At 45.8% G+C, this 27,062-nt stretch overlaps 1 protein-coding gene across 1 annotated transcript in view; it reads left to right on the top strand.

The window, feature by feature from the left end:
- SLC4A4 (solute carrier family 4 member 4) overlaps nucleotides 1–27,062 on the top strand; it is a 380,068-nt gene that overhangs the window by 29,619 nt on the left and 323,387 nt on the right. Inside the window, exon 2 of the mRNA XM_062198724.1 lies at nucleotides 21,919–21,992. Coding sequence (XP_062054708.1) covers nucleotides 21,920–21,992 — 73 coding nt within the window. The 5' untranslated portion in view covers nucleotide 21,919. The remainder of the gene's footprint in view (nucleotides 1–21,918; nucleotides 21,993–27,062) is intronic.

Below are 27,062 nucleotides of genomic sequence, written 5' to 3'. Positions count from 1 at the left end.
ATCTGAGTGTGGATTTCCATAATTCCCTTCTTAGGCTCTGCACCCTCGGGCCACTCCCTGCAAGGCTCTGGGCCTGGGTTCTTCCTTTGTTGATGGAGCTGGTGGTAACCGTGATGCATGGGGCTATTGTGGTGGTCACAGGAGAGACAAGGGGACGGCAGTCAGTGGGTTCACAACCCTCATGACTGATAGTTCTTTAGTGTTCTACAGAGTCTGTTTTATGCAACAAAGGGAATTTTTGTTGCTCTACCAAGTTTTAAGGGAATCATGGATTTTAGGAAGTTCTTTTTAAAAAATATTTATTTATTTAAAAGAGTTACAGAGGCAGAGGCAGAGTTACAGAGAGGCAGAGAGAGAGGAGGGAGAGAGGGAGAGAGAGAGAGAGAGAGAGGGAGAGAGAGAGGGGGGTCTTCCATCTGCTGGTTTACTTCCTAAATGACCTTCAACAGCCAGAGCTGCACTGATCCAAAGCCAGGAGCCAGGAGCTTCTTCCAGGTCTCCCGCATGGGAAAGAGGCCCAAAGACTTGGGCCATCTTCTACTGCTTTCCCAGGCCATAGCAGAGAGCTGGATTGGAAGTGGAGTAGCCAGGACTTGAACCGGCGCCCATAGGGGATGCTGGCACTACAGAAAGTTGGTTCTTATCAAAGATGCGTTAATGATAACTTTGGGATACATTTTCCTCCTTATTTTCTTACTTGCATTCCTCTGTCTCATCTATTTTTAATTTTTCTTTTATTCTGAATTCTAAAAATTGGCATGTGGGGGTCATTTTCAAATTTTTTCCTTGCCATAAATATTACACAAGCAGATCTGTGTTTCCCTGGGTGACCACCTTTCAAAAATACCCTGCTGGCTTCTTTCCAGTCCTCAGCCACGTTCCCAGTCGGTCCTCTGGGTATTATCAACAAGTTGAGAAATTTGACCTCTGGTATATCAAGAGGTACATGCTTGATGATTTCTCTCCTTGATGTCCTTGCCCTTTACATACTTTTCAGAAGAGGGAAGCTTCTCTTGTCCTTTAGTCCTGGCTCCTGCCTCGAGACTAATGAGCTTAGGAAGGACTTTGGGAAAATGATCTGGTTGTTCCTTCTTTTCCATGCTGAGGAAGCAGCAAGGCATAAGAGCATTGGAGTCAGACAGGGCTGGATTTTTGCTTCCCTCCATGCCAGCTGCTAGTGAAGTGACCTTCCTGAACTTGTGCATATCTGGGACAAATTAAGGACTCAGCTGCATGGTAACAGTAGCTGCGTGTGCTGTCTGCCAGCTCAGTGCCAAGTACCTACCGTGCAGGGTGTTGATCTCAGAGCTTTCTCACAACTGAGCAATGGAGGTGTTACTAAGCCAGTTTTTCATATGAGAAAATTGACACTTAGAGCATTAATAACTTGGGCTGTGTTCATTTTATAAACATCATTTACTATTTTTTAAGAGAAATTGAATGAGTAGGACAAGGTTGAGATCATCAGAATTGGACAAGAAATACCGTTTTGAATTTGCCCAGACATCAAAGTGTCATTTATTGAGTAGTCTAATCCATACTGAGATTGAATAAATAAGATGTTTCTACTAGTAAATGGACCATTAACCTTAGTGACAAAACTGTGCAGGTCAATAGTTTAATGAAACAATAAATAAGATGGCTACTAACAAAACAGCATTTCTAAAGTGTAGTGAGCAGTTTTTACAAGGGATCTTCAAAAAGTTCATAGCAAATACAGATGATGAAGAACTGTGCATTGATTTCAAACATTTTACACCCAAGTAAACTTAAAACTCCAGTGTATTTATTTAAAGATTTATTTATTTGAAAATCAGATTATTTACACACAGAGAGGAAGAGAGAGAGAGAGAGAATCTTCTATCCATTGGTTTACTCCCCAAATGGCCACAATTGCCAGGGCTAGATCGAAGCCAGGAATCAAGAGCTTCTTCTGGATCTCCCATGTGGGTCTAGGGGCCCAAGCACTTATGCCATCTTCCACTGCTTTCCCAGGTTCATTAGCAGGGAGCTGGATCAGAAGTGGAACAGCCAGGACTTGAACCAGTACCCATGTTGGATGCCGGCGTCACAGGCGGCAGCTTAACTTAACTGCACCACAGCACCAGCCTCAACTTCAATTTGAAGTCCCTTAGTTTATACTTGCTTCTCAAACACCATTGTACACAAAGAGGATTCTGACAGAAGTGGGCACCTCTCCGAAGCGGGCTGTTGCTTTCCTGTGGTGTAAGGGTGCTGTCCTGGTTCCCGGCTGGCCCTTCCTGGGTGACTGTTGGTTTTATGGAACTGTACGCAGAGATGGGAAGACTACAGAACAGACCCTGAGGTCTCCATCAAGGCTGGAATGTGGCAGTGGCGGTCTGACTTGCCTGTTCTGGACTCTCCTTACTTATCAGCTTGGCTGCAAGGAGGAAGTTGGGAGGACTGTGAAAGCTAAAAGAATGGAGGCTGGAAAGTGTCTTACCTTCTTCTTCCATACTTCTTAGCAAAGGGACTTTTTGTATTTAAATGAGGAAATCATTCTTCCTTTTTAACCAGTGGCTTGCCAAATTGATTCACGTTGGTTGTAGTTCAGAAGTGGAGATCTCCAGAGTGGAGATGTTGTGACACCAAATGAATCTTTAGGAGCCAAGTGGTATTTGACTTTAGTCTTCAGCTGTCTGTTTATCCACATAACTGACTTAGCAAGGAGGAGAAAAGCAAATGCAAAAAATGGCCTTAGGCAGTGTTTTCATGTAAGTTCTTTTGAGAGTAGGTTTGTCTTCATTGTTTATGGCTCATTTTGTTTGTGCATCTTAGAGATAGCCCTAATGTTTCACCTCTACTTTTAATTATTTGATAACTTTTCTAGCTAAATACCTTGCTGCTTTTAACTTACTTTTTTTTTTTAAAGAAAAGATTTATTTATTTATTTGAAAGAGTTACACAGAGAGAGAAGAAGAGGCAAAGAGAGAGAGAGAGGTCTTCCATCTGCTGGTTCACTCCCTCAGATGACTGCAAAGGCCGGAGCTGCGCCGATCCAAAGCCAGGACCCAGGAGCTTCTTCCAGGTCTCCCACGCAGGTTCACGGGCCCAAGGACTTGGGCCATCTTCTACTGCTTTCCAAGGTGATAGCAGAGAGCTGGATAGGAAGTGGAGCAGCCAGGTCTCGAACTGGCGCCCATATGGGATGCCAGCACTGCAGGTGGCAGCTTTATTGGCTACACCACAGCACCGGCCCCTCTAACTTACTTTTGTAATGCCATCATTATATAAATACAGATAGATAGCTCTTTGAAACTCAAAATGTGTTTTTACCATCGAAAGCACTAATACAATGATGATTAGGGTTCTAGTTTTTTTTTTTTTTTTTACAGGCAGAGTGGACAGTGAGAGAGAGACAGGGAGAAAGGTCTTCCTTTTGCTGTTGGTTCACCCTCCAATGGCCGCCGCGGCCGGCACACCGTGCTGATCCGGCAGGGGCCAGGTGCTTCTCCTGGTCTCCCATGGGGTGCAGGGCCCAAGTACTTGGGCCATCCTCCACTGCACTCCCTGGCCACAGCAGAGAGCTGGCCTGGAAAAGGGGCAACTGGGACTAGAACCCGGTGTGCCGGCACCGCAGGTGGAGGATTAGCCTAATGAGCCGCAGTGCCGGCCTAGGGTTCTAGTTTTATTCAAGCCCACACAAATATGTTTCACCCAGAATGTACCTAAAACAATGCTGTTAGCACTATATTATTAGTAATTGAGATACTATTAGCTACTATTCTCTAGGGGGCCCATCACTTGATAGTGGTGTGACCTTGACAGCTTGCTTACATATGAAAATCTCAAGTTTCATCATTAGTAAAATAGAGGTAATGATAATACTATGTGGGCTGAGAGGGAGGTTTCAATAATTCATATGAAGCACTTATTATGTTAGCTTTTTATTATTACTATAATTTGGCAACATTTGCAGTCAGTAGGATTTTGTGAGTTGGCCTTGGAAACTAACCAACCAGAGTAATCTTTGGGAAAAGTAAGTGTCCTGTGGAGTCACCAGGAGCATTCTTTTTCCTGTTTATCTTGATACCCACCAGTGTCTAGCAGTGGAGGGGAATGTGTGTGTGTGTGTGTGTGTGTGTTTCATATATTTTTGTTCTGGAATCCCAGGGAAGCTCAGTGTCCTATACCAAGACATTATGTATTTATATGTGCAGCGCTGGCTTTCCTCGGTTCAGCTTTCATACAAGCCATGCTTTGGTGTTTAAGAACCCATACCCATCACCATTCCTAGTCTGCTTTTGTGGATCAGTGGGGTCATCTGTGGTGGTTTGAGAGTGGCACTGCTCACCAGCCTGCAGCTCAGTTTGGATGGCGTCACCAGGTTTATTTCTGCCTCAGTGTTTGTTGCTGCAAATATTTGAATGCTCTGTTGCATTTCACCATGTAATTTTACACAAATGAGGGGAAAAAATAAAAATGCTGATGTTCACACTAAGAAACATAGACCTCCTAAACTTTGTTTTATTTGAATAAGATAGAAAGCATTAGCCATGCCAGAGCCAATCAAGAATCTGTGGGATGAGTTCCTGAGTATTAAGGTAGGAGGGGAAAGTCAAAAGGATGCTGAAATACTTGATAGACATTTCTATTTACTATGTCTAAAATGGGGACAAGGGTATGGATTTTACAGTTTTTAATTCTTTTGGGAGCAGAACCATCTTTATAACCTGGGAACATATTTGCTATGACTTTGATATTCATCTATGCTTTCTGGCATGCACTGGGCATAAAAGATGAGTGAAACTTGTGTGGGATACTTTTAAAGTTTTTAAACCAACTTTGGAGAGTTAAAGAAATGAACAAAAGGAGAGAAATAGTACAGGGCACTCCCTAACCCCCCTTGTGCCCATTGTCCTGCTTCTCTGATTCCTGCTGGGTGTCAAAGCTCTGGTCCTGCCTTTTTTTTTGGTGAAAAATTTTAGGAAAATCTGAGATCATAGCATTTTATCCATTAATGTCTAAGAAATAAAGACATTTAGGAAGCATAGTGCCAATGCCCTTAATGCATATATATTTATGTATAGTTAATATATAAATAATAGCATTGGTAATGTAATTAGCACCATCTAATATCCTTAGCACCATCTAATATCCAATTAACATTCAATCTTCTTTGAGTGTCTCAAAAATTTTTTTAAACAGATGATTTGTTTGAATTGAGTTCTCCACCCACATGTTGCATTTGCTAGTAATGTCTTGTGAATGTCTTTTACATACAGAGGTGGGGAGGGTCTTTAAGTTGGGAGTAGCATCTTTCCACAGCCTGGCTCCCTTCTCTGCAGCAAACAGGCCACCAGAGCCTAGTAAGCATTCATTCCATCCTTTGGCAAGGGGTGGCAAGCTCAGGGCATTTCCCTGCAACGTGCAAGAGATGGAACTGTTTGCAGTTATTCTGTGTTTCTCTGCTGTCTTAAAATTAATGCAGAAAATTCATATTAAAGGCAACTTTAATGAGTGGGCAGTTAGCTTAGCAATACGACTGGTGAAGATGCTCACACCTATGTGAGAGCTTTGGGCTTGAATCCTGGCACTGGCTTCTGACTCAGACCCTGGGACGCTGTGGTGATGGCTCAAGTAATTGTTTCCTGCAGGCACACGGGAGACCCGGCTTTGGTCCAGTGCAGCGCTGGACATTGTAGGCATTTGGGAGTGAACCAGCAGATGGGAACTCTGTCCTTCTCTCACTCTGTTTCTCAAATAAATAAACAAAACTAAATAAACCTTTATAAACATATTCCTTTATTATTTATAATATAGATTCGAATCCTGAGTATTAAAAAAAAAACAAGTAGCAAATCAGTTCTGTGCCACTCTCCTGATACCTGCATATTCACCCTTCTGCTCTGGCTTCTTCTAACACTAAGCGTTGCCATCCCCGGGGCAATCTTAGGCTGGCAAGGATATGGGCGGCCATTTTCAGAGTCCTGAACTCCGAGGCTCGTTTGGCACAAGTTAGTCAAGATTGTATGAACAAGTTAATACAGACTGGCCTGTGTCCCAGGCCCTGAACCCCTGTGCTGAAGTCCCCGTGAAGGTGCTGCCCAGTGGGAACATAGTTGGGGCCCTGAAACATCCCGGCTGCCCTAACTGTGGCCTCTCTAAGAGGCTCCCACAGCGCGTGAGGGAAGCACCCTCCAGGGCCTGTTTGGATAACCACAGAGTTTTAACTAGTAAAGAGGACTGTGAGCTCAAGGAAACGCTGCTCTTCCAGGGGCTTTCTGCTTGTTTGGAGTGAATGCCAAAGGCCTTGCGGTGGCCTGCCATGGCCAACACAGCCAGCCGCGCCATCACGCCATCACCTTTACGCTCTCCCCCTCTCCTCACACTCTCTGCTCCAGCCGCTGGCCTTGACAGTAAACACCCAGGCTCTCTCCTGCCACGGGGTCTTTGCATCTGCCCATCCCACACATAGCCACAAGGCTCATGTCCTCCGCTCAGCTGTCCATGAGGCCTTCCTAACTCTGATTGCAACTTCACCCGCCCCAGTTCCTCCACTGCTCTCCAAATCTCTTCCTTGCTTACATGTTCTCATCTGTCACCTTTTGACATTTTATACAATTAACTTTTACATTTTTACGTGCTGTTTATTTCCCACTGTGGATTTATCCTCCTGCCTAGAGCAGTGTCTAGTCACGGGAGACACTCTGATTGAGTAAACAAATAAGGGGATGAGGTAAACTCTGAAAAATTTGATCCCAAATGTACACTGAGAGACTCCTTGGGGAAAATGAAGGGTAAACTTTGACCAGCATTTTGGAGAGACATTCTGGTAGCAGAGCACGGACTAGGGTAGTGCTTCTGAGCTTCATGGGATGGTAAACTACGCTTGATGAGTTGATGAGATCCAGGTCGTCTTTCTACTGTGTGGGGCAGCCTACGTGGGGTATGACGCTTTTGCTGGCTTTGACGCAGGAGATCCTTGTGAACCTAGCAACTGGGATTTCAGCATTTTGCTGGTGGCTGAGTGGGGTCTTCCCATGTACCAGTTGTGTGTATGTATTTTTGTTAAATATAGGATTTATTTTATTTATTTGAAGGCAGAGTTGCAAAGATAAGGGGAGAGACAGTAGGAGGGGAAGAGAGAGAGAGAGCCAGAGTGAGAGAGAGAGGGCAAGAGTGAGAGAGAGCCAGAGTGAGAGAGAGAGAGAGATCTTCTGTCTGCAAGTTCACTTTCCAAATAACCACAACAGCCAGGGCTGGAGGAGACTGAAGACAGGGACCTGGAACTCCATCTGGATCTTTAATGTAGATGACAGGAACCCAAGTACTTTGTCCATCTTCTCTTGCTTTCCCAAGTGTATCAGAAGGGAGATGGAATGGAAGTGGAGCAGCCAGGACTGGGACCAGTGCCCATATGGGATTCTGGCATTGCAGGTGGTTGCTTAACTCACTGTGTCACGATACTGGCCCCTAGGTTGTGCTCTTGTAGAGCCCCATGTGATGAACCCAGATCAAGTTGGGTGAGGTTCCCGCCTCCACGCCTCAAGTGTCTGGGTTGCCTTCATTTCCTTGAGAGTCTAGAAACTCATCAAGTTGCTCTTCACCCATGGTATCTCTGAGAGTCTATGCTACAGGCATGTCTGCAAGTTTGGACATTTCCAAAACAGGTCTGGGGAGGTGAAATTTCCTGACTGTGAAGGATCTCTGGGCTCTTGGGGGTAATCTAGTGATTCTTTGCTCTTTCACCAAAGGTCTGTCTCATGTTTGTGACCTGGCCTCTAGAGAGTTTGTCTGCATCCATCAGCTGAGCTGAAGAAGGGTAGCAGGACTTCCATGGTGAAGAGCACAGACTCTGGAGCCTCGTTACCTGGGTTTAGATTTGAACTTGACAGTTATTAGCTGTGTGATTGTTCAGGCGAGTTACTTGATCTCCGTGTGCCTCTGTGATGATGATCAGCAGTAATTCCTCCTTGTACTGTTGTGGTCACTAAGTGGATTAATTTGTAAAGTGGCTGGCACACAGTGAGCGCTTGCTAAATTTGCTGCATAAAGACAAGGACCTTGACTTTGGTAGACTTTATGAGAGGGATGTTCAACTTTTGGCCAGTAGGACACCAACATAAGAAGGAATGTGAGTGTAGGTATAAAGTTTGAAATTTTAAGAAGGCATATTCAAGTTTAGAATTATGTAAAAATATTTCTGGGCATGGTTAATTATGAAGGGGTACAGTAGAGTATTTGAAATTGTGGGCTGGTCTCAATTCCTAAAAACTAAGATATGGAATCAACTCAGATGTCCACCAGCAGATAAATGGATTGAAATTGTGGTATATATACACAATGGAATACTACTCAGCCATAAAAAGAATAAAATCCTGTCTTTTGCAACAATATGGTTGTGATTGGGGGCCATTATGCTTAATGAAATTAGCCAGTCTCTAAAAGACAAATACCGTATGCTTTCCCTGATTTGTGGTAACTAATCTATACAGTGGAAAAATGTATATGAGTGGAATTGGCATTTTGAGATCTGGTTCTTGTTCCTAGCCCTTGTCTGTGATCCTGAGGAACAGTGGTTTTTCTGTTGACTGCTTGTTGAATCTTTTTTTTTTTCTTTTTGACAGGCAGAGTGGACAGTGAGAGAGAGAGACAGAGAGAAAGGTCTTCCTTTGCCGTTGGTTCACCCTCCAATGGCTGCCGTGGCCAGCGCGCTGCGGCCAGCACACCGCGCTGATCCGATGTCAGGAGCCAGGTGCTTCTCCTGGTCTCCCATGGGGTGCAGGGCCCAAGCACTTGGGCCATCCTCACTGCACTCCCTGGCCACAGCAGAGAGCTGGCCTGGAAGAGGGGCAACCGGGACAGGATCGGTGCCCCGACCGGGACTAGAACCCGGTGTGCCGGCGCCGCAAGGTGGAGGATTAGCCTGTTGAGCCACGGCGCCGGCCATGCTTGTTGAATCTTTAGTAGAGGATTAGACTTGTGATTATAAAGTAAATTGAAAGCATGTCATTGGAAAATTTTTTTTAATTTATTTTTTATATTTATTTATTTATTTATTTGACAGGTAGAGTTAGAGAGAAAGAGAGACAGAGAGAAAAGTCCTCCTTCCCAATGGAAGCCCCCAAATGGCTGCCACAGTTGGCGCTGCGCCAATCTGAAGCCAGGAGCCAGGTGCTTCCTCCCGGTCTCCCATGCGGGTGCAGGGGCCCAAACACTTGGGCCATCTTGTACTGCCTTCCCGGGCCACAGCAGAGAGCTGGACTGGAAGAGGAGCAACCAGGACTAGAACCCGGTGCCCATATGGGATGCTGGCACTGCAGGCAGAGGATTAGCCAAGTGAGCTATGGCGCTGGGCCCAGAAAAATTATTTGAAAAAATAAGAAAGGAGAGCAGAGGGAGAATGAAAGGCAAGGAGAGACAAAGTGCAGGATGGGAAGTATCATTATGTTCTTAGAAGTATACATGAGGTTTGTGCCGTTGCTGTGGACTAGCAAGTAAAGCCAGCACCTGCAGAGCTGGTATCCCATATGGACACTGGTTCAAGTCCCGGCTGCTCTGCTTCTGATCCAACTCTCTGCTACAGCTTGGGAAAGCAGTGAAAGATGGCCCAAGTCCTTCAGCCCCTGTGCCCACACGGGAGGCCGGGAAGAGGTTTCTGGCTCCTGGCTTTGGATTGGCCCACCTCCGGCCATTACAGCCATTTGAGGAGTGAACCAGCAGATAGAGGATCTCTCTCTCTTCCTCTCTGCCTCTGCCTCTTTGTAACTCTGCCTTTCAAATAATTAAATAGATCTTAAAACAACAACAACAACTATATATTAGGGGCCAGCGCTGTGGCGTACTGGGTAAAGCCGCTGCCTGCAGTGCTGGCATCCCATATGGGTGGTGGTTCGAGTCCCAGATGCTCCACTTCTGATCTAGCTCCCTGCTTATGCATCTGGAAAAGCAGCAAAGGATGGCCCAAGTCCTTGGGCCCCTGCATCTACATGGGAGACCCAGAAAGAAGCTCCCGGCTCCTGGTTTCAGATAGGTTCAGCTCTAGCCATTGTGACCATTTAGGGAATGAGCCACCAGATGGAAGGCCTCTCTCTCTCTCTCTCTCTCTCTCTCTCTCTCTCTCTCCTTCTCTCTGTAACTCTTTCAAAATAAATAAAATCCTTTATCTGAAGACTTGGGCCCTGTCCTGTTAACTGAGAAGGAACCTGACAGTGTCCAGACGGATAACAAGGGCAGGACGCACAGCTTCTACACTGCTGCAGAGCTCAGATGGAAGCAAATGCCAGGGCCCTCGTCCCTGCCAAGGTGGTGGTCAGGACGTAGAATGGAGCAGTCTGGCTGCCATGTTGAGTCAGGCTGGGAAGGCACTTTGTCATTCTTAGCTCTGTGTGTAAGAGGTGGGGAGGGCAGAGGCTGTATCTGATCAGGTCTCATCCAGCTGCCTCTCGGCTCTGTGTCCTGGAACAAGCTCCTGCTCTCACATTCCTGTCCACCTGACAGCCTGCCCTGAATCTGATATTTCTATGCAATCCACAGTAAAGAGGCCAGTTGTGTGGCACAGCCAGTTAAGCTGCTGCTTGCAACACTGGCATCCTGGTTTGACTACCGGCTGCTCTGCTTACAGTCCAACTTCCTGCTAGTGCATCTGGGAAGACAGGGAAGATGGCCCAAGTACTTGGGCTTCTGCCCCCTGTGTGGGAAACCTGGGCGGGGTTCCAGGCTCCTGGCTTTTGCTTTTGCTCAGACCTGGCTGTTTGCATGCATTTGGGGAGTGAACCAGAAGATATAGGACTTCTCTCTCTGCCTCTGTCTTTCATAAAAATCTACAGTAAGTGTACACAGACTCATAGTCTAAAACTGTGAGTAAACCATGGGTTTCAGTTGTTCGTGGATTAATTACTACTAATCAGTTACTATTGGCCATGTGGAAATGTAAAGTGAAGCTAAAATTTCTAGAGTTTAAAGTTTATGTTGACATTTTGCATTTCAATTTCCTTGGCAGGTAGCTTTCATCCAGCTTCTTTACCTGAACACATCATAAAGTTAAATTTGTCCCATTGCAGGCCTGAGGAGCAAAATTGAGTATTCTCTTCACTTCTCATACTGCTTCTGGGTGTTTAAAGCAATTTATGTTGCAATGTAGTTTTATTTTTTTATGCAGTCAAATGCTCTGCCGTTGAGCTATACCCCCTATTTTTAAAGAAGATTTATTTATTTTTATTTGAAAAGCAGAGTTACAGAGAGAGAGAAAGAGGCAGAAAGAGAGAGAGACTGAGATCTTCCTTCCTCTGGATGATTTTCCAAATGGCTACCAACAGCCAGGGCCAGGCCAGGCTGAAGCCAGGAGCCAGGAGCTTCTTCCTGGTCTCTCATGTAGGTGCAGGGACCCAAGCAGGTGGACCATCTTCCACTGCTTTCCCAGGTGCATTAACTGGATCAGAAGTGGAGCAGCCAGGACTCAAATCAGCACTCATATAGGACGCTGGTGCTATAGGCAGCAGCTTAACCTGCTAGGCCACAACACCAGCCCCTCTGCAGTTTATTTTAATGTTCATTCATTCATCTGCTTTTGAACAAATATTTAATCAGAACCCTTAACAATTCCAGGTAACTCTTAATTTCTTCTAAAGCAGGCAAGAATTCTTATCTGCGTTTAACTTTTTTTTTTTAAGATTTATTTATTTGAAAGCCAGAGTTAACACAGAGAGAGAAGGAGAGGCAGAGAGAGAGAGAGAGAGGGAGAGAGAGAGAGAGAGAGAGAGAGAGAGAGGTCTTCCATCTGCTGGTTCACTCCCCAGTTGTCCCCAACAGCCAGAGCTGCGCTGCTCCGAAGCTAGGAGCCAGGAGCTTCCTCTGGGTCTCCCACATGGGTGCAGGGGCCTAAGCACTTGGGCCATCCTCCACTGCCCTCCCAGGCCACAGCAGAGAGCTGGAATGGAAGTGGAGCAGCTGGGACGTGAACTGGCACCCATATGGGATGCTGGCATTGCAGGCAGTGGCTTTACCTGCTACACCGGCCCTTTTAGTTTCATCACTACATATTATAGTGCAGTTGCAGCCCAGGTGAGGTTAAGATCTAGGGTTAGCTATCAAAAGAAAATTAGATAGTTAGAATTATCCTGGACAAATTCCTTAATTCATCCACAATCATAACATCTTTCATTGAGGACAATGTAGTTCCCATTCCTGGCCTTCCTGCCCCTTCGACCCAGCTTTGGAGCAAACCAGTGTTGCTTCAGTCGAATACCAGACCAAGTCATTTGAAATTTTCTTTGTGTATGGGATCCATGCCCCATGTTTGGAAAAATACATTCAGGACTTTCAGACTTAGAGATGCGTTTAGTAGCAAACATATATACCCATCCCTGTATCCATCCTTCACTGATTGGTTGGTTGGTCGATCAGTTCATTTGTCAACCTTTAGTAAGCACTTACCATGTGCAGTTACTGTGTTTAACACCAGAGGTAGAAAAGCTATAGAAAATGCTTATCTGTCTTCAAAAATCTCATGATGTGGTGATGACAGCTGCCATGATATGTGTACCTACCGTCAGGGTGTTGTGTCATGGTGATGGTTGCCCCGTGAGGTGCTACGGATGAAGCAGGGAGCCAGCGGAGTGCAGAGCAAGGAGCAGAGCTCTGATCAGCGAAGGGATGGAGAGTGTTGAAAGGGATCTGGCGAGGCCTGAGCTGGGTCTTGAAGAAAGGATTAACTAGAATGATGTGTTAATGACAGGAAACCGCATGTACACAGAGGCATGGTGGGCTGGTCAGGGAATAGTATGGTGTGAGAGTTGGTGGGAACTAAGTGTGGAAAAGCTTGGAACAAGCCTTAAATTCCATGGTGAGGGGCAGGCAGGGTTGCGCACTGGGTTCAGCTGCTGCTTCGGTGCCTGGATCGCGTATCTGAATGCTGATTGGAGCCCCAACTAGTCTGCTTCCTACTCAGCTTCCTGCATCCTGGGCGGCAGGAGGTGATGACTGAGGCGCCAGAGGCCCTGTCTTCCGCATGAGAGACCCAGATGCAGTTTTGGGCTCCTGGCTCCTAGCCCCAGCCCTATTTGTTGCAGGCATTTGGAGATTGAATCAGTGGATGGAAGATTTCTCACTCTTTGTCTCTGCCTTTCAAGTAAACATTAGACATGAAAAATAAGTAAACATTAAAAAAAAAATTCCATGTTGAGCAGTTTGGACTTCATGTTCTGTATCTGAAGAACCACTGGTTGGTCCTCAAAAGGGAACAGTTACTAGACTGTGCTTTGCAAAGGGGTGGGTTGGGGGGCGTGTGGGAAGGCAGATGGGGATCCGGCCATCTCCACCCACTCCACGCCTGCTCTCACCAGAGCTTCCCTTCACCTGCACTGCAGGAGAGGTTTTCAGCCATTTTCCTCATTACTACCCCATGGGGTCCTGCCCTCCTCCCTCTGCTCTTTCTTCACTCTCCTGCTCATTGGGGTCTGGCCCCCAGCTGGGGAGCAGCTGGTGGTGGGGAAGGAGGGGCAGAGGACAGTTGTGCCCTCCCACAGGGGCAAGTCCCAGCCATTTTACCTTGCCTGACCCCTCTCTTAGGATTTTCACACAAGAGCCCTTTAAGAGGGGCGGTTGCAAGTGGATGTTTAGAAGGGTGTCTGCTTCCTGTCCCTAACAGCAAAAACTCAGAGAAAACTCTGAGGGCAGAGTGCTTGATTTTCTTTTTTCTTTTTTTTTTTTTTTTTGGCCTAAGGATTTATTTATTTATTTGAAAGATGGAGTTACAGAGAGGAAGAGGCAGAGAGAAAGAAGTCTTCCATCTGCTGGTTCACTCCCCAGATGGCTGCAACAGTGGGGCTGGGGATATTTTTTCCCAATAATACTTTAAAATCCAGATGAGAGAACAAAGTAATATCTAATGAATCATACATTCTTATTTTGTTTTATTTTGTTTCATTTTTTAAAAAATGTATTTGTTTATTTAAAAGGCAGAGTGGCAGAGATAGAGAAGGGGAGACAGAGAGAGAGAGAGATCTTACAACTGCTGGTTCACTCCCCAAATAGCTGCAATGGTCGGGGCTGGGCCAGGGCGAAGCCAGGAGCCAGGAACTTCATCCAGGTCTCCCATGTGGGTGCAGAATCTCTCTTCTAATGCTTTCCCAGGTGCATTAGCAGGGAGCTGGATCAGAAGTAGAGCAGCTGGGACTTGAACCAGCGCTTATATGGGATGCCGGTGACACAGGCTGCAGCTTTACCTGCTGTGTCACAATGCCAGCCCCATAGAGTGCTGGGTTTCTGATGTAGGGACTCTGTTCTGCCGTGAAATTCTCAGCAGCACGTGGGGTGTGGAAGCATGTGGGGAGGCCCTCCCAGAAGTGTAGCAGTGTGTGCCCCGGCGTGGGGACTGTGGGGCTGGGGGAATGTCCTGAGGGGTTACAGGAGCTGCCCTCCTTCCAGCACGCCCTCCCTCCAACGCCTCATTCATCTGACAGGCCTTCCTCACCCCAAGGTCCCTGTGCTCATCCTCCAGCCAGGTCTTTTCTTGTCCTCTGTGCCTGAGCAGTCTGAGGACATAGTGTAGGAAACCTTGCCCAGCATGGACAAGGTGCCATGGGAGCGTTGGATCCTGGGAGCCTGAGTGGCATTCTGTCTCTGCTCTCTGCAGCTGAGACTTCCACACATTTGCTCAAGAGTCCGAGTGTATAGGACTATTAATCCTGTGTTGTATTCCCCGGGCCAGGTGATTTTCAGATTTACATGTCACCAAATTTAATTATTTTCTTCAGGTGCTTATTAAGTACCCTAACCCAACTTCTTAAGTATTGTGGGCTCATTTTAAAAGACACTGCACATCACACTGGTGATGGACTCCTCTGGGGTTTCACTCAGCTTTGGCCAATTCTGCACGTGTGTTGAGGAACCAGCTTCTTCACCTGTCATGTAAAATAATGTTTCTTGGGGATATTTTAAAAAGAGACTTACAAATGAGCTATTATTGTTTTTCAGTGAAACTTTTGAGATTGTTACAGATTCAAATACGTATTTGAGAAAAAATACAGAGGAAATACTCGTGCATAGGAAGAAAAAACTCATTTTGCCAGTTTTCCCCAATGTTTGTATCTTAGAAAACTACAAAATGTCATAGCCAGGATAAATGGCATTGAGAAAATTCATTGAACTTTTTCAACTTTCCTCGGTTTCACATGCACTTGTTTCTCTGTTACACATTAAATTCTATATGGTTTTATAATTCATGTAAATTCATGCACACATTACCATAGATAAGCTATTGAACAGAACCAATAACACAGGAACACTTTATGTTGTCCTTTTGTAACCACAAACACTGCCACCCCATCTCTAATCCTTGGCACCTACTGATCTGTCCTTCGAAAATGTAGTGGTTTCACAAATATCTCGTCATTGGCATCATAGGGATGTAACCTGCCACATTAGCTTTTTAGCTCAGAATTATTCCCTGGCGCTCCGCTAGGGGTGTTGAATGAATCAGTAGTCCATTGCTTTTCATTGCTGAGCGGCATTCTGTGGCGTGGTTGTACCGTAGTTGCTTTAACATTCACCTGTTGAGACTTCTGGACTAATTCTAGGTTGTGGCCACTCTAAAGAACGCCAGCGCTGGGAACAATCGTGTACAGGTTTTTGTGTGAACCTCAGTTTTCATTTCTCTGGGATAAGTGCCCAGGAGTGCAAATGCACTTTTAATATAGTTCATAAATCCAGAATAGTGTTTGGCATGATTCTGCTCTGCGTTGCCTTTGTACCTTTTATCCAGTTCTCACTTTGATTTCATGTGGGGCTGCTTCCCCCTGGCCCTGGGCCTGTGTAAATTTCCAGGCTGATTAGAGAGCTCCTGAACCCTGGGAAGGGGATTTGCTTCCCTTTGTTGCCCTCTGATCTCCCGGAGTCGCCTCTGCCATTAGTCATGCTTGTCAGTTTTGTAGCATCGATGTCTCTTTCCCCCAGCAGTCTGCAGAGCAAAGCCAGCAACTGCCTTGTCCCGTGCTTCCTGCAGGGTTAAGAGGTTTGGCAGGGGACCGCTGGTCCTCTTCCTAGCCTGTACCCTCTGGTCCCCTGCAGTGAACGCATGTTGCCAAAAGATGGCAGTACACCTTGCAGCCACGGAAGCTCCTGCTTGCTGTCGCCTGTGGCTGGGAGTGTCTTGTTCTTTCTGTGGACATTTGAAAATGTGGACAGCACGTTTTACAAAACAGCAAGCGTGCCAGTAAAATGCTGTGAGGTTTAAAAAAACACTTTGAAAGACAGCATCACGTTTGCAAATGGCTTAGGATGAAAATGGTTCGCTGCTTCTTAGCAATGGGGAACAGAACTCCAAGATGTGTACCTGGGTTTCTCATTTTTGATGTCAGTACTGACTGTTGCATTCTGTGCAGCTCCTGAGAAAGACCTGTGCAGTGTTGATTTTTGCTTTCCTTCAGATCCAAGGCCAGCCCAGCTGCAGCGCCAGCCTTCCTTTGAGCTCCAAGACTTGAGATTAACACTTCTTATTCCTCAGGTCAAGGCCTGATCAAGATTAACACCTCTTAGTCCTCAGGTCAAGGCCCTCCTAGACATGGAAATACAGTTCTCCTGGCAGCCGTGGCTAATGATAACAGAACTCCCCACTTCCTAGTATTTGTGCACGCCCCTGCACGCGTCCCTCTAGTGCGTGTGAGGGCATGTGTGTAAAGAACTGTTTAAACATCTGCTGTACTCAGGGAAGCTGTTGTAAAGTGATGGATGCTGGGGGTCCCTGGATGTGGTAAACAGACCAACCTAGTCAGGATCAAGTGCGATGGGTGGAGGAAACACAAGAAGATCTCAGAAACTTTAAGCTGTGTGCATAGAAAGAAGCAGCTATGTCAGACTCTGGTCGGGATGTGTTACAGACTGGAGCCTTGCGGCTCCCTTGGGGGCCACCCCTGATGCCTTTTTGGAAGGAGCCGAAAGCCCTGCTATTAATTTGATCCTCGTGTGGTGTACCTCTGTGGAGAGTAGTGTGTGCAAGAGAACAGGCTGGCTCTGGATTTGGAGTGACAGCCCAGAAGGGAACTCCCTTTGCAGCCACCAGCAAAGCGAGGTTGGAGGGTCTGTTCTGTTATCCTGGGGGATCAGGTCTGCGCTTACTGGGATTTTGCAGCTGCAATGCTGAGGTGGCAAGGAAACAGGTGTCTCCACTTTCGCAGCAGCCTCTGGCTAATGCATCCTTCTGCAATAGCCTTGGGCTAGGAGGAGCCCTGCGCTGTGTAAAGTTCTAACCTGAAACCAGAGGCTGTTGCCATAGAGACCAGTGCACTGCTACCCTGGGAGGCAGGGCGCCAGGGAGGTGGGAGGGCAAGTGAGGCGAGTCTAAAGGCTAGCACACCCGAAGACCTTCAACCTTTAGCAGCCCTGGGACGCTTGTGTGCTGGCGGCCTGCCACGTGCTGACTGGCTGAGTGGCAGCTGCTTGTGCCGTGGGGACTGGCTGGTGAGCACGTTGGCAGTTGGCGCGGGCTCGAGGGTGGGAACTCAGAGGGGTGGAATGTCGATGGGTGCTCGAGGCCCAGTGGCTGACAGTTTTGCACAAATGTTTCTCGTGCCAGGCTTAAGTCACCCTTGCCGGCCTGCTCGGTGATTAGGACCGGCTGGTGAAAGCCGGTCTGCTTGGCAGTGGATCTGACATGTGTTCTAGTTAAATCATTTCAGTGTCCCCGACTGAATGGAGAACAAGACAAAGCCTGCTTTGGGTGTGGACTTGTGCAGGAGGGGGTTACCTCCTACTGTCAGAGCCTCTGCTGCAGGAGGGCAGGATGGGTGCTGGGGGATTTTATACTGACTGGTGTGACCCTTATCCCCGTGATGCTGGGAGAGGCTTCCAAATCTATTCTGAACTTTGCCTCAAGCTGGTGATGTGAGCCACAGCCACGCAGGGAGTTGTTGCAAAGCACGGGTCTTCCCTGCTTTGTTTTCAGCAAATGCAGGGCATGTGAGAGCAATGTTGTGAGGATGGATTTGGGATGAAGGACATGGGTTAACTTCTTCCTGCTAGCAGAGAGGGAAACCGGTTGGGTCAGATGGTCATTTCAGGAGATATCTCTGTCTTACTAATAATACCCAGCAACTGATGAGGGGATTTGAGGTAAAGGGACACAGGCCTCTGCAGCTGACACTTATGGTGAAAATGGGGGGGGGGGGGGAGAAGAGCTGTGACATCCCAGTAGTTGGTGCAACAGCCCAGGTGCACCAGGCTGCACAGGCCATGGAGGAGGCGTGAGGGCTGTCCTGGCCAAGTCTGCTGTGGGTGTGCAGGGTTTGTTTTCAGTCACCCCCTTTCACTTTCCTACCAAGAAGTGGCTGCTTTCCTGATGTTCTGCATAGCCATCACAAAGAACCAAGTTTCTGGTTGCCTGCTAAGCTTCCTGTTGGAGGCACATTGAAGAGCCCAGGAAGGCACCAGTGTTCACTTTGACTCTAACTCAGGTGGGAGGCAGCAGCAGTACCTCAGGGGGGCTGCATGGCTTTCTCAGCCTGGGAAGCAGGCTTGGGCATTCACTTTTCTACTGTCTTCCCGGTTGTTCCTGGCCTTCCCTCTTTTACCTCACCTTTAGTTGTTGCATGCAATTGTGGGAAGGGCATAGGAACAAGGGCTAAGCATTTTATTGAGGAGTATGCAAAGAGACTACAAGAGGGTTTAGAGCCAACTTGATTAATGCTGGGGTGATAAAATGATGTAATCAGTGAAATTGTGTTGCATCCCATTGGCAGCTAAGCAGGAAAGGGTTAATCCTGAGACTACACTTGAGCTAGACTTCTCTTGGTTTTCCAGAAGGGAAGCAGTCATTTAGGGCTCCAGGATATTGTGTCTCTGAAGTCTTTAAAGAAAATATCCCCATTAAGCTGTCACCTTCGTCTGTGTCATACAAATGCCACCTCCCCTGTGGGGTCCCTGAGGAGGCAGATGTGCTTGACCAGGACCTTGGTCAGCCTTGCTCTGCGCTGCGTCTGACTGCCTATGTGCCTGACACGCAGTAGGCACTCTGTTTCCTGAGTGACGCAGTGGAGGAAACGGAAGGGAGAACTGTGTCTCCCACTGTGCTGTGGTATTCCTCAGATGCTTCGGTCATGGTCATCAGTGGTTTCCATATTACCAGATCCAAGCCTGACTTTGCGGTCTCCATCTTTCTCAGCCTTCAAGCGGCAATCCTGTCCTCTTTGCATGACTTCCTTCTTGCCCAGCTTTGCTCTCACCTCACTGACTGTTTCTGTTCCTCTGTCAGGCGCTGGCCAGCTCAGCACTTGATCTGAGGTCTGCTACTCCATGGGTACGTTTTCTTCCTGGATGATCTCATCTCGTAATTGCTTGAAGTCTCAGCTCTACCTTTGATTCTCTAGTTTTTTCCTTACCCCTCAGCTCCTCATTTCCAGACTTGGATGTCCAGTTGTGTACCTGAGAGATCCTTTTTCTTTGTAAAATACGCATTTCAGCCTTAATATGTTCAAAGAGAACTCTCGATTCCTCCCTAGCTGTTTCTCCCACAGCCTTCCATGGACTCTTGTAGTAGTTGTTTAATTTTCCTTGTCCCCTGACCACCCATTTTCCATGTAGCAGCCAGAGTGTTTCTTTAAATGAGTAAAGCATGTCAAGCCGCTTTCTATCTTAAAACTCTTCAGTGGCTCCCATAACACCTGTAATCCCAGCTCCTGACCATGGCCGGCCCTGCACCAATTCTCTCCAGAGCTGACCTGATCTTCTTTCTGTTCCTGGAACTTGATCCCATCTCAGGGCCTTTGCACTTGCTGTTCCTTTTGCTTGGCACGCTCTGCCCCGAGGTCTTCCCCTCTGTGGGAATGTGGCCAGATCCTCCCCTCTGTCTTGTCTCAGCTCAAATGTCACTTCCTCCCAAGCCTCATCTGATCTACTCTCCGCCAGGTAGCTTCCTGCCTCACCATGTTTTCTGCAGAGCCTTTAATGTTGAGATTACCTTGTCTGTCTGTTGATGATTAGTTTTTAGGAACTTTGTCATATTCAGAGATGCATTCCTGTCGCTCTGAAGAATGCCAGAAACACAACAGGCATGAAATAAATATTTGCTGAATCAATGACTGTGTTGTCTGATTAAATCTTCTTGGGAATTTGAGGCTCAGAGAGGTTGGTAAATGACTTCTCAAGTCTTCAAGGCATTTTCTTTTCCAGTATAATCCTGATGGCTCATCCATATCCTGTTTGCATGTAGTTTTATAGTTATAGCTTGGGTACAGAGAAGGAAAGGTTTAGATATATGGATGAACTATTAAATCTAAGACTCATGTCCCTGAAGTTAGAAATCCTGCAAGCATCCAAAGATAATGAGTTTCTTGATGGCACTGTCTACCAGTGGTTGTCAGGGTAGATAAGAAGAAAGGAAGGAAGCTTGTGTTTACTATCCATGTAGTTAATGCGAGGTCCTGCAATGAGATGAGTGCGTTTAGATACATTTATCACTTAATTGGACTCTCAAAGCACTCAATGCAAGGTTGATATTACTGTGATGTACCAATGCAGGATTGATATTGTTTACATGATATTAACATGTCCATTTATTTCAGAGGTAGACACAGCAACTTCTGCTGTAGGTGATACAACTGCCAAATGGTCTACCTAAATTTTTTAAAACCTAGGGCTACCTGACATTCTGTTTCTGACTTTTTATGCTGAGATGGTTGCTAATGGATATATTTCTAAACTGAGATGAGGTTCAGTAACATTCATATGGATTGTAACAAATACCCGAAGCACACGTTATACAGGCACTGCGGAAAACCGACCTACTTCTATTGGGTGCCTGAGTCTATAGCTGGATGAATAGACCACAGAGTGAACATTTGGCTCTCTGGCAGGGCTCATGTACAGTATGACATGGAGCAGCTGTCCCCAGAGAAAGTTCTTTGTTTCTTGCCCGGTTCTACACAAGGAGCGTTTGAGCAATTCAGAATTTCTTTCTGCTTTCACTATAAATAGAGTTCATAGAATTCTGTATATCAAAGTTAACACAACGAAAAGCAGCCACAGAGTATGGAAATAAACCTGAACTCATCTTGTAAACCAAAAACCTATTGGGCTCGGGAGGCTGCAGAAATGCTCTCTTTCCTTGGATGGAGTCTGAGATCTTATTTAGCAGATGAAATTGCAGAGTAGATCCTATTATGTAAGGAGACAGGAGGACAGCATAATGTTGTTACAAAACGAAGAACTTCGTGCCCTTCAGGGAAGAGTTAACAGGGAAGATATCCTTAGAGAGAGACGTGTGATAAGAATGCGGAAAGTGAATGAATGGGTGGCGTGTATATGTGCCTCTTGCCGAAGCCGCGTTGCTGGATAATCCTCAGATGTCAGATTTCCGTAAGGCCAACATGTGACTCAAAGCTTGCCACTCAACAGAGAATACTGGGCTGTGCTGGTATTAAGAGGCTGGCTGCAAGCTAGGCTCCCACTGTGCATTAGCCTAACTCCCTGTCGCTCTCCGCATGTGGGTGGGCGTGCATGTGTGTGTGAGAGGGTATACATTGGATGCAGTGGGTGTTTAAAGAGCTAAGCACTGAAGCTGATTTTCCACAAACGATCATCACGAGCACTCCAGACCCATCAAACTTCCTCTCTTGGTATTTTTTTTGTTTGTTTTGGCTTTTATCTTCTTTTTTTGTGGTTTTTGCAAACCCCAAGGGGGAGAGTACCCAAAACGCAGCCTGCAGGATTGGGGTGCTTTTCTCTCACCTGTCCATGTGGGTGTCCTGTCAAGGTTAGAACTGAAGCTATGTGCGGCCGGCGTGTTCTCGAGCAGCAGAGCAGAGGAGCTGCGTGAAGGAGTGGCGGACACCAAAGAGAGAGTGCCTGTCCGGTTACCATGAACACCAGCCTGCAGGTGGACCTGCCCAGAAGCTGGGCTGCTTCAGGTGGCTCGCTCCAGGAGAAGTCTGAGCATTCTTTTTTTCTTTTTTATTACTATAGGATGGAGGATGAAGCTGTCCTGGACAGAGGGGCTTCCTTCCTCAAGCATGTGTGTGATGAAGAAGAAGTAGAAGGTGAGCTCTCTGTGGGTCTGGGCAAGTAGATGTTTGTATCCATCGGTCTCTAGATAATGGCATGTGCATATTTTACATATCTTAAAGTTTTTAAGTTAAAAACCGAGGCTTTTCTATGGGGTTTCATTGACCTCTGCATGGTACTTTAACAGCAATTTTAAGAACTTCCTCAGACCCTCAGAATTCGAATCAATGTGGTCTTGCTTGGCTTAACAAAAAAGCATCTTATTTTGAGGTAGGTGCCTGTGTTGTGCCTCTCCATCAAAAAACAAATATTTTACTAGATAATGTTAAATGATTAATTTAGAGAAATTGCTAGATTTATTTAAGTTTATCTGGCAGCACCTCATATTCTTTCTTGCAGCTTGCTGGGTATTGAAATGACCATTACTGAGAGAGGATGATACAACACTTGCAGAAAAAATGGATCTAAGCTGAGGCTGTTAAGGGTGGCTGTCAGGGATGATTCTCGGGAAAGGTGGACAAGCAGTTTTTAACTTAAAAAGCCTTCAGGAATCCTTTTTCTAATGTTCCCCAGTGTCATAAAAGCTGAAGAAGAGTTATATTTTAGCTGGTGCTACTTGCTTCCGTGCGATTTTCCTTTCTCTTGTCTCTTGACCTATCTGTAGTGTGGGATGAACGATGGTGAGAAGGCAGGGCTTAAGTAATATTTATTAAAGTAATTATATGAAGGCATATACAAAGTTATTGATATTTGTAATGCAATTTTATACAATAAACTTATAATAGTACTCAAAGTTAATGAAGTGTGCAGTTAAACCATGTGATCATTGCACTCCTGAAAGTCACCTGTGAGACAATTAATTTATGCTTTGAGACTCAAGTCTGACTGGGTATTGGGTAGGCATTTAGTACATACCAAGAACTTGGCAAAAAGAGGTGGGCGTGGTGTGTTCTGGAGTGAATGACCAGAAACCTGGCTTCCACACAGGTGATGCTCCTGTATCACCTGGGACAGTCCGAACAGGGTTGCTGTTGTACTGGTTCTCATGTTTCTGTAGTCATTTCTTCTGCCCATGTTGGAGGATTGGAACATTCCCCCCACCCCCACTTCCTGCATTTATGCTTTGGAGACTGAGTAATAAGAATCTGATGCCTACTTTCTTAGGAAAGCGGAAACTACAGTATTTTCTTTCATATTGTTTTATGGGTTCCTTGCATTTTTACAACATGACTGTGGGAAAATGTCAAGTTGGTGAAAGCAAAATAGTTAAACCTTTTTCTTAAGATTTTTGCAACCCATGATATTAAATCTTCATAGTGACTCTGTCACTGTCCCACTGTCCAGGGGAAGATGAGAATATTGAAGTCATAGCAGGTGCATACAAAAAATATCCTATAGTTCTAGGACAATTAAAGCAGAAAAAGCTTAGGAATGAGATATCCTCTGTGTGTGTGTGTGTATGTGTGTTTTCCTTTGAGAATAATGTTCTAGCTAAGTTCACAGGAGATAGAAATCACTTCTCCAGTTTGTAAGGTCTGTAGAGTTGATAGCACCACACTGCAGTAGGGCATAATACACAGTTTATTAATGCTTTGATTAAGAAGTGTTTTCTCAAGTATTTCCCTTGAATTTCAAGCACAGAATTAAGACCACGTTATAAATGAGTAGTCTGAGGAGAACCAAAAAGACAACCAGAGTTGGGAGAAATGTCTGTAAAATTCAAGAGGTGTGTTGGCTTTGTGGTGGTTGAGCTCGCCATGTGCATTTTGTGCATTTTCCCCGTTCTCACAGCCCTCTTTTCAGTGACTGTCTTTCATGTTGATTGGAGTCTGAGCTTGATTACATTTCTTTCCAGGCACGCTGAATTAGCTGCCTATTGATAGGTCTGGAGGCCCTATAGGCTTGTTGCTTATGATGTCATTATTTAGTGGAGAGATTCATGTCCTCTTTTTTTTTTTTTTTAAAGATTTATTTATTTTATTTGAAAGTCAGAGTTACAGAGAGAGAGAGAGAGAGAGAGAGAGAGAGAGTCTTCCATCCAGTGGTTCACTCCCCAATTAGCTGCAATGGCTGAAGCTGTGCTGATCTGAAGCCAGGAGCCAGGAGCTTCTTCCAGGTCTCCCACATGGGTGCAGGGGCCCAAGGACTTGGGCCATCTTCTACTGCTTTCCCAGGCCAAAGCAGAGAGCTGGATTGGAATTGGAGTAGCCAGGTCTCAAACTAGCGCCCATATGGGATGCTGGCGCTTCAGGCCAGGGCGTTAACCCTCTGTGCCACAGTGCCAGCCCTCATGTCCTCTTGAAACTACAGATAGGAACTGGTCCAGTCTCATTCAGTGCCCTTCCAGTTGACCCTCCACTTTTCCCACCTGGCTTCTTCTGGTGGGGGTGGGAGGACTTCCATTTTTATGGAAGCTCTAGGTGATAGCATCAAGCTGCTACCACATCTGTGGTTCCAGTGGTTGAGGATGAAGAAACAGATGACCCTGGTTGTCAACACCTCTCACAAGGATTCACATGCTGAGTGTTTCCCCAAGGACCCATGTCACATCATATTGTTAATTGCACAGGGAAAGGAGTGTTTGAAGGAAAGCTAACTGATCTCTGTTGTGGAGTAGCTGAGTTTCTGGTACACTTACAGTAGAAGTAAATGTTCTAGTTTTTAGGATTAGGAATTCAAAGGACAAGAAACTGGAAAACTTTATACTTAGGTTGTCAATTGGGCTCTCTTTTATCCCAGTAGTTATTTCTCTTGCTTCTAGGATAAACATGATTAAAATATATTGCAGGAGATTTGGCAAGAGTAAACCTGAAATATTGCACAAATAAGATGTGTCCCCCAAAAGCGATGATGAAGATGACCAAGGTCCAGGAGCTCTAGTTATTTTGAAATGCTCATGCTTTTGGCTGGCGCCATGGCTCACTAGGCTAATCCTCCGCCTGCAGCGCCAGTCCTCCAGGTTCTAGTCCCGGTTGGGGCTCCAGTTCTGTTCCGATTGCCCCTCTTCCAGTCTAGCTCTCTGCTGTGGCCTGGGAAGGCAGTGGAGGATAGCCCAGGTGTTTGGGCCCTGCACCTGCATGGGAGACCAGGGGGAGGCACCTGGCTCCTGGCTTCGGATGGGTGCAGCGTGCAAGCCATAGCGGCCATTTGGGGGGTGAACCAACGGAAGGAAGACCTTTCTCTCTGTCTCTCTCTCTCACTGTCTAACTCTGCCTGTCAAAAAAAAAAAAATGCTTATGCTTAAAAATGTTTTGTAGGGTGCCTTATTTGAGGCAGTTGGGTTCAGCTAGCCTGAAAGTGAGAGAGTAGCTGCTTTCTCCTTTTTCTTTCTAATGCTGCCGCTCTGAGGAGGGGAGAGAGGCAGAGCCATCAAGCCACGCCCTCGGTTCACCTTGTTCAACTTTGCTTTCAGTGGGCGGCATGACACTTAATCCATGTTCTAAAAACTCCATAGAAAACCATCAGCTGCAAAACCCACTAAGAAGAGAGTGAGTCAGAAGAGGAGTCATTTCTGATTCAATAATGAATTTATCTATGTGGTGTATATTTAAAGACCCAAACTTCACTTTCACATAATGTCCCCCTTAAAGAGACACACCTTAAAAAACGAAACCAAGTACCAGTCTTAATCTTTAAAATGAATAGATGTTTGGCTAGCTGTCCTTTTATCCTTTACCTTAGACCACATGTGATTTTGTAAAATTTAGCATTTTTGTCAGGGAGTGGTTACCATGGATAAACTTATTTAAAAATCTCAGCATCTCAGATGTTTCTTTCCATTTCCATACCAAAAGGCCCCTGTTCCCGCCCAGGCGCTTCCACAGAACCCCTCTATTGTTTCCAGAGTGACCCAGAATTGCTGGCCCTGAGGAGCATCCACTTGGTTTTCATTGTGCACAGGGACAGAGGAAATGATCACATTTTGCATAGTGAACCAAGACTGAGAGAGGAAGAAAGAGTTCCAGGTAGCTTTTTCCAAACAGGAGGAAACCCTGTGGACTTTTTTCCTTCTTAAAAACCTTGGCGGGGATTTTGGATCTGTCTGATATAAACAGATTACTTAATATTCTCGAATTTTGCAATAGGGGAAAAGAGCAAACTCCACCTTATCCTTTGAGATAAGGCCTTGGCTGTACAGCACTAGGTAACTCCCCAGCACAAGGAGGGGCCTCTTTGAACACCGGGTCCAGCCAGCAATGCAGGAAACAAACTTGTGCGAGACAGTGGAGGCTGAGACGTGCCTCCATTTCTCCAGCTTGATCTGTGTGCCCTGAAAGCTCTGGCCTGTCATGGCGGTTTCCACTTCCATTCAAAAGTGACTTCAATGGGAAGTAGGTTCCCGCCTGCTTCCAACAGGAAGAATCAGACTAGAAATTCCATGTCCTCGATGGAAATGAAAAGAGAATTTCATTGAAAAGGCATGGGATTTACAGGAAGATTGCTTTTAGGCAAATAAAAGTAAGAATAGGGCAAGGTCTGAGTGAATATTTTGAGCAAATGTCATGATTCATAGTAAATTTCACTAAATATTTGTTGAAAGAAAGAATGAGTAAATGAATATGCTACATAAGTTACAGCCTATGTAGAATGACTTTATATAATCCTGTTGCATCTTTGTTAAAATTTTTGTTTGGAAAATTGGCTCTGTTTATGCTGTTGGTCAAATGAGATAAGGTCTCTAAAGATAATATCCTTGAAATTACTCCTCTTTAATTTTTACCAAGGTCACTGTCATATCTATATTGCCTGTCTATCTGCATTGATAAGCAAAGAAGTCCTTGCAACTCTTCCGCCTTGTCCTCTTGCCTTCGTCTGCTTTATCTTTAGAAGAGAGAGGCCAAAATGATGAGATGGTGGCTTCCCTCTTTTTGGGGGGGTCAGGACCTCCACATTTTAAACCTGAAATCATAATGACTTCAACCTATTTCTTGCTGGAGGGTATCGTGATGAGCTATTGGTGTGTATTGGAGGAGCTAGAATTCTAAAGAAAAAGTGGTTCCTGGCAGATATTTGTTAATAATTACATTGTTTAAAAAAAAAAAAGTAACTGCTGAGAAGGAGTGAAGGCAAAGCTATGGGATGGGAAGGGAGGGGCGAGGAGGGCT

The sequence above is a fragment of the Lepus europaeus genome, chromosome 8 (assembly GCF_033115175.1).
Source record: "Lepus europaeus isolate LE1 chromosome 8, mLepTim1.pri, whole genome shotgun sequence".
NCBI lineage: Eukaryota > Metazoa > Chordata > Mammalia > Lagomorpha > Leporidae > Lepus > Lepus europaeus.
This window is presented reverse-complemented; position numbering and strand designations above follow the sequence as displayed.